The 8,132-nt window shown below is 38.6% G+C and overlaps 1 protein-coding gene across 1 annotated transcript; it reads left to right on the plus strand.

Annotated features, from left to right (window-relative positions):
- Positions 1-6,535: 6,535 nt before the first annotated feature.
- On the plus strand, positions 6,536-7,579 carry LOC129659903 (trace amine-associated receptor 7a-like). The gene has a single exon (XM_055591431.1). The coding sequence runs from the start codon at positions 6,548-6,550 to the stop codon at positions 7,577-7,579; it is 1,032 nt and encodes a 343-aa protein (XP_055447406.1). The 5' UTR covers positions 6,536-6,547.
- The last annotated feature ends 553 nt before the right edge of the window (positions 7,580-8,132 follow it).

Raw genomic sequence — 8,132 nt, forward strand, 5'->3', positions numbered from 1 at the left:
AACTGGGGAAATATATACATATATTTCAAATTAGCCAGGAGTAAAGTCACAGACAGGTGCTTTCATTATATAAAAAAGATATTTATTGCACTAAGTAATAAAGGCATGGCCTTGAGGAGGCCCTGGAAGCCCACTCCAGTATTCTTGTTTGGAGAATTCCATGGACAGAGGAGCCTGGGGAGCTACAGTTCATAGACTCAGCAAGAGTTGGACACAACTGAAGCGATATAACAAAGTAATAAATGATTAAGTGGTTTACTTGTATCATCTGTCTTGATGCTTTGTACACATCCTTACTATAGGTACTTGTTGTACTATATGTATATGTATACTATATGTACTATATATCCATTTCTGGAATCCTGAATCTCATTTTTCGTTCTCAAATCTGTAATCATTTTCTCATTTAGGCTCAACTTTCATTTATCTTTCAATGGTTCTTCTTTCTCAGTCTTCTGCAACATTATTTCATTTTCTAGAGCTGTCATAGCAAAGTATCACAGGTGGGGTGGCTCAGTCGACAGAAATTATTTCTCCCACTTAGAAATGTAGAGGTTAGACTTCCAAGATCAATGTGTCAGCAAGAGTTCGTTTGCTCAGAGGACCCCTCTCCTTGGATTGCAGATGCCTGTCTTCTCTTTGTGTCCTCTTATGGTCCTTGTTACATGTGAGTCTGCATCCTAATCTACTCTTCTAAGAATACCAGTCATATAGGATTAAAAACTCATTTTAGCTTAATTAACTTTTTAAAGATCTTGTCTCCAAATATAGTTATATTGCAAAATACTGAGAGTTAGTAATTCAACATATGAATTGGGGATGAGAAGACCTGATTCAGCCCGTATCAGACAGTCTAAGCTTGAGATCATTATCGAAGAGTCTGTTTATTTACTGCTCTCCTGAGTCTCTGTCTCCTCTGTATCTTCCTGGAGCTTTTGAAGCAGCAGGTAAGCCCCTCCTGCTTAACGGCTGGGAAGAATCTTAGAATGTTCCCTTGTAGTATTGTGGAAACAGTAATTCTGCTTTAGAATCAGGTATTAGTTACAGATATTATAAAGAAGTAGAAATTGTGGAAAAAATTACCAAAAAATCTGATATAATGATTGTTAGCTAATATAAAATCTGCATGTGAAAAATTATCTATTATCTCTAGCAGGGACCATTTCTGCATCAATTTCTCTCACTTGAAAATAATGTGTAATTCACATTCTCATTTTTTTCTCAGCAGTTTCCTCACCTAAGTGTAGTCTGTATTTACTTCTCCAGGATGTTGTAGGATCAAAAATTCTTTGCTTTTGCTGCAAAAAAACCTAATATTAGAAAAAGCATAAACAATGTATAAATCTCCAAACCCATGTCTCCTGTGTCTCCTGTATTGCAGGCATATTCTTTATCTGCTGAGCCATTGCAGAAGTCCAGTGTATTTTGCATAATGAAACCATTGTAGTATAAGTACTGGTATGTAGGTCTTTTTCTTTTGGATATTTCTGTCTTGTCATTCATTTGAAGTAATTTTTTCTCATTGGTTTTCATTGAGTCTTTTCATTGTTTTCAAACAAATACTGAACATTAATTATATACAAGTAAATGGCTCAGAAGGTAAAGCGGCTGACTACTATGCGGGAGCCCCGGGTTCAGTCCCTGGGTTGGGGAAATCCTCTGGAGAAGGAAATGGCAATCCACTCCAGGGCTATTGCCTGGAAAATCCCATGGACAGAGGAGCCTGGTAGGCTACAGTCCATGGGGTCACAAAGAGTCGGAGACTACTGAGCGACTTCACTAAGTACCTGGGCAAGGATAGCTAAGGATTAAAAAAAAATGTATTTTATCTAGTATTTTCCTCAAGGAAAATAATTTTGTGGGTAGTATGGATAATTCATTTTAAAATATAGTTTTTGAGCCTCAGAAGGATATCGCAGATCTAACTCCTGTGAGCAGAGGATGAGTTGCCATCACAAGGCTGGCACATGCTATTTGGTCATTCCTATAATATTGTCTTCTCACCCACATATGGTCCCATGGCCTGTGGGGTAAAAAGTTGTTAAAACAACCTTATTTTTCAGTAGGAAGGATTTTTGAGGAATCCCCAATGATGTTTGGACTTGTGTAGGCAAAAGTAGGCAAATAGAAGGGTAGATTAGTTTGGGACTGTAGGATTAATTTCCATAAATGGAAGACTGGGCTTGGAAAAGAGGGAATCAAGTAGAGCAGTAGCATGATAAAAATAAGTACATTATCATGTTATCACTTACTATCCTCAATACATCAGATTAACTGCAGCAGATTTTAAAAAAGGACATCTTCCTATTTTTAGAGCATAGAGCAAATAGAAAAAATTAATGAGTCAGATAATAGTTCCATTCAATAAATGTCACACAGAATTACACTGTTACTAAATTAAATTATAGATAGACCAAGGAAAATTAAAGATTTTTAAAATCTTCCTATGGGTAGGAAAAATATTCTATTGTTATGTATGATACCAAAATCTCTAGTACAATTCTGAATATGAAATTTCTTTTGAGCATGTAGTGAGTATGTGAAACTCAACAAAAGAAAAAGAAAACAAAAAAGCAGATTCTTGCATTCACTCCAGGATAGCAGTAGCAGTGTTAGTCGCTCAGTCATGTCTGACTCTTTGCAACCCCACGAACTATAGCCTGCCAGGCTCCTCTGTCCATTGGGATTCTCCAGGCAAGAACACCGAAGTGGATTGCCATTCTCTTCTCCAGAGCATCTTCCTGATCTGGGGATCGAACCCAGGTCTCCTGCATTGTAGGCAGATTCTTTACCATCTGAGCTACAGGGAAGATTACTTCAGAATAGTCTTTCCTAAATATGACTACTCAGGTTGGCTGATCAAGGCTTTCTGATTATACAAGCATGTAATGCTTTTGTTGGTACCGTATTATAACCTCCTTAGCCTTAGATGCAATGGCAACCCACTCCAGTGTTCTTGCCTGGAGAATCCCAGGGATGGCAGAGCCTGGTGGGCTGCCATCTATGGGGTCGCACAGAGTCAGACACGACTGAAGCGACTTAGCAGCAGCAGTAGCAGGTGACATTTAAGGTGGGTGAGAAGAATAGTAATGAATTCCAGCAAGCAAGAGGTGAAGGGTGACTTGCAGCAGCCTTAGATGACTGAATTACAGTTGGCAAAATGATTCCAGGAAAACTCATTAGTAGTTAGGCTGCTAAGTCGCTTCAGTCGTGTCCGACTCTGTGTGACCCCAGAGATGGCAGCCCACCAGGCTCCCCCATCCCTGAGATTCTCCAGGCAAGAACACTGGAGTGGGTTGCCATTTCCTTCTCCATTAGTAGGTAGGAGTGAATCTATCATATTATTACTCAAGAGAAAAGTAACAAAGACACCAGATCATGTTAATACTAAGTATGTGAATGAAGCTCTTTGATCTTGCCTGAGTTCTATTCAAAGTTTTGATTGCTCATTGTTTCCTTCTTTAAAATGATAAAAATATATCACTGAAATTCAGCACACATTGAGAGAATAAAATTTAGAAGCAATCTCTTTGGAGTCCAGTAAAAGACAAAATGGTCCAATATTATCACATTTTGTAAACATTGTTTTATTGCTGTTGTTCAGTCACTAAGTCATGCCCAGCTCTTTGTGACCTCCCCCATGGAGAGTGGTTCACCAGGCTTCCCTGTCCCTCACTGTCTCCCTGAGTTTGCTCAAACTCTTGTCCATTGAGATGGTGGTCTTATCTAACCATCTCATCCTCTTATCGCCCCTTTCTCCTCCTGCCCTCAATCTTTCCCAGCATCAGGGTCTTTTCCAATGAGTCAGCTCTTTGCATCAGGAGCCCAAAGTATTGGAGCTTTAGCATTAGTTCTTTCAATGAATATTCAGGATTGATTTCCTTTAGGACTGACTGGTTTGATCTTCTTGCCATCCAAGGGATTCTCAAGATTCTTCTCCAGCACCACAATTTGAAAACATAAATTCTTCAGGCTCAGCCTTCTTTATAGTCCAATTCTCACATCCATACATGACTACTGGAAAAACCATAGCTTTGACTATATGGACCTTTGTTGGCAAGTAATATCTCTGCTTTTAATATGCTAAGTTTGTCATAACTTTTCTTCCCAGGAATAAGCATTTTTAAATTTCAGGGCTGCAGACACCATCCATAGTGATTCTGAAGCTCACTGTTTCCATTTTTTCCCCTCTATTTGCCATGAAGTGATGGGACTAGAGGCCATGAACTTAGTCTTTTGAATGTTAAATTGTAAGCCAGATATTTTACTCTCCTCTTTCACCCTTCACCTCCTCTTCACTTTCTGCCCCTAGGGTGGTGTCATTTGCGTATCTGAAGTTACTGATATTTCTCCTGGCAATCTTGATTCCAGCTTGCGCTTTATCCAGCCCAGCATTTTGCATGATATACTCTGCATAGAAGTTAAGTAAGCAGGGTGACAATATACAGCCTTAATATACTGTTTTCCCAGTTTTAAACCAGTCCATTGTTTCATGTCTAGTTTTAATTGTTGCTTCTTGAAGGAGGGCTTCTCATACAGTGCTTCTCAGGAGGCAGGTAAGGTGGTCTGGTATGCCCATCTCTTGAACAATTTCCCACAGTTTGTTGTGATCCACACAATCAAATGCTTTAGCAAAGTCAATGAAGCAGATGTTTTTCTGGAATTCTTTTGCTTTTTCTCTGATTCAGCAGATGATGGCAATTTGATCTCTAGATCCTCTGCCTTTTCTAAATCCTGCTTGTACCTCTGGAAGTTCTCAGTTCACCTTTGAAGCCTAGCTTGGAGAGCTTTGAGCATTACCTTACTAGCATGTGAAATAAGCACAATTGTGAAGTAGTTTGAACCTTTTTGGCATTGTCCTTCTTTGGGACTGGAATGAAAATTGACCTTTTCCAGTCCTGTGGCCACTGTTGAGTTTTCCAAATTTCCTGGCCTATTGAGTTAGCACTTTCACAGCATCATCTTTTAAGATATGAAATAGCTCAGCTAGAATTCCATCACCTCCACTAGCTTTGTTCATAGTAATGCTTCCTAAGGCCCATCTGACTTCACACTCCAGGATGTCTGGCTCTAGATGAATGACCACACCATCATGGTTATCTGAGTCTCTAAGAGCTTTTTTGGACAGTTCTTCTGTGTATTCTTGCCACCTCTTCTTAATCTCTTCTGCTTCTATTAGGTCATTACCATTTCTGTCCTATATTGTGTCCATCTTTGCATGAACTATTCCCTTGATAACTCTCATTTCCTTGATAAGGTGTATACAATAAATAAGCAAATATAAATGTAATATACATGAATGACTGGAATGCATTTGAATTTACAGATATCTTGCATGCCTTACAGCTCAAAAATTTTCTCCTACTGAAGTGTCTCTGACTTTTTATTCATCTTAAGGAGAATGTTCTTAAATATCTCTCTGCAATATATCCTGTGCAATAGGTTTTTTGTGTAAACCTCTTCAGATAAAACAATCTCATATTTTTACTTAGCTAGGACTTTTTCCTTTTAGCAATGAATAAATTTTGAAATATATCAGATGGAATTTTGTATTTCATTGGATGATCATACAATTTAATTCTGTTAAAATGGTGAATTATAGTAATAGATTTTCAATTGTTAAAGCAAACTTCCATTCTTGGCATAGACTCTAATCAAGATGTATCATCTCTGTATATGCTGTTAATTTTATTTTGTTTATTCTGCTTCTTTTTTTTTTTAATTTTATTTTATTTTTAAACTTTACATAATTGTATTAGTTTTGCCAAATATCAAAATGAATCCGCCACAGGTATACATGTGTTCCCCATCCTGAACCCTTATGAGTGAGAGTGTTCATTCTTTTTCCTTGGGTTTTGTATCCATGCTATTCTACATCAAACAATAAATTTTAATTGGAGAATAAAAGTGTAAATTTCTTCTTCTTCACACCTTGCACCATAGGGACTCCACTGTAGATGATTTTGGATATGGGATTTGGCTGTGCTTCCTGGAGGGATTTGGCATTAACTTGTTAGATAGTTTGGAGGTGAGTAGTAAAAGGTAACCTGCGTCTTTTGCATCTCCTGCATTGGCAGGCAGGAGTTTTACCACTGGCATTATATGAGCTTCCCTAAAAGGTAATGAATGAATAACAAATTAACACGCACCGTGCTAACTTTGACAAAGAGGAATACCCACCCAAACATCAGCCATGTAATAAAAGATTGTTGTTAAATTGTAAGGTAAGACATCTTTTGTGGGAAAAGAAAATTTGCAACAGATTTATTTGAAGTTAAATTATTATTCAATTTAGAATATTGTTTCATAGTACATTTTAAGTATAAAAATAATACTTTATATTCTAAAATTAAAATACATTCTAATTCAATATACAGTTAGTTAATATGTTCAGAAATTAAAACTAACATAAATACATGACAGGTCACATGATAATGTTTGGTAATTATAACAGAAATAACCGGTTCAAAGATCTTTTGTTCCATTTTATTTGATTGAAAAAGGGAGGAACTTCTCCGGATGTTTACGTGCTATCTGCAGCAGCACCATGAACAGCAGCTCATCCACTGTTGCAGCTGTGCAGCTCTGCTACGAGCACCTGAATGGATCCTGTGTGAAAACCCCCTACTCACCAGGTCCCCGCCTCATCCTGTACACAGTGTTCAGCTTTGGAACTGTGCTGGCTATATTTGGAAACCTCTTGGTAATGATTTCCATTCTTTACTTCAAGCAGCTGCATTCTCCAACCAATTGCTTGATTGCCTCCCTGGCCTGTGCAGACTTTTTGGTGGGAGTGACTGTGATGCCCTTCAGCACAGTGAGGTCCGTGGAGAGCTGCTGGTACTTTGGGGAAAGTTACTGTAAATTTCACACTTGTTTTGATGGGTCATTCTGTTATGCTTCCATCTACCACTTGTGCTTTATCTCTCTGGACAGGTATATTGCGATCACTGATCCCCTGGTCTATCCAACTAGGTTCACTATGTCTGTTTCTGGCATGTGTGTTGCCTTCTCCTGGCTCTTTTCGATTATTTATTCTTTTTCCCTTCTTGGCACAGGAGCGAATGCAGCTGGACTGGAGGATCTAGTAAGCGCTCTCACCTGTGTGGGAGGCTGTCAATTTGCAGTGAATCAAAGTTGGGTATTAGTGAATTTCATTTTATTCTTCATTCCCACCCTTGTGATGATAGTTCTTTACTCCAATGTTTTCCTCATCGCTAAACAACAGGCTAGAAAAATTGAGAATTTGAGGAGTAAGACTGGGCGATGCTCAAACAGCTACCAAGACAGAGTGGCCAAGAGGGAGAGAAAGGCTGCAAAAACGCTGGGCATTGCAGTGCTAGCGTTTCTGGTCTCCTGGCTGCCTTACTTCCTGGATTCCATCATTGATGCCTTCCTAGGTTTCATCACTCCCACATATGTTTATGAAATATTGGTTTGGATTGCTTATTATAACTCAGCTATGAACCCCTTGATTTATGCATTTTTTTATCCTTGGTTTCAAAAAGCCATCAAACTCATTGTCACTGGCAAATTCTTGAGAGAGAATTCCTCAACAGTAAATTTATTTTCTGGGTAAGTCTACATTTTAGATGGAGGAATTGACAGTAGATTCACAGTGAACACACGCTGGGTAGAAAATTTAGTCATATGTGTTTAAGGTCTTTTAATGTAAAATAAATTATACTTCAAATTTGACCCAAACACTTATATTCAGCTTCATCATTCTTTGGTAACTATAACATAAAACCCTGTATGTAATGGAAACAGCATGACCTTGGAGCCAGAAACATGGCAATTTAACACCGATCTTGGGCTGCTTCCATCTCTGAACGTCACTGTATGTCTCTATTTGTAGCATTCTTGAGAAAATTTAAAAGAATGTATAAAGAAAGTGAAAGTCATTCGGTCATGTCTGACTGTTTGCCACCCCATGGACTATATAGTCCATGGAACTCTCCAGGTCAAAATACTGGAGTGGGTAGCCTTTCCCTTCTCCAGGGGATCTTCCCAACCCAGGGATTGAACCCAGGTCTCCTGCATTGCAGGTGGATTCTTTACCAACTGAGCCATGAGGGAAGCCCAAGTACTGGAATGGGTGGCCTATCCCTTCTCCAGTGGATCTTCTCTAC

Source organism: Bubalus kerabau, chromosome 9, assembly GCF_029407905.1.
Source record: "Bubalus kerabau isolate K-KA32 ecotype Philippines breed swamp buffalo chromosome 9, PCC_UOA_SB_1v2, whole genome shotgun sequence".
Taxonomy (NCBI): domain Eukaryota; kingdom Metazoa; phylum Chordata; class Mammalia; order Artiodactyla; family Bovidae; genus Bubalus; species Bubalus kerabau.

Coding starts and splice junctions, on each gene's coding strand:
- LOC129659903 (XM_055591431.1), top strand. CDS start 6,548: ATGAACAGCAGCTCATCCACTGTTGCAGCTGTGCAGCTCTGCTACGAG.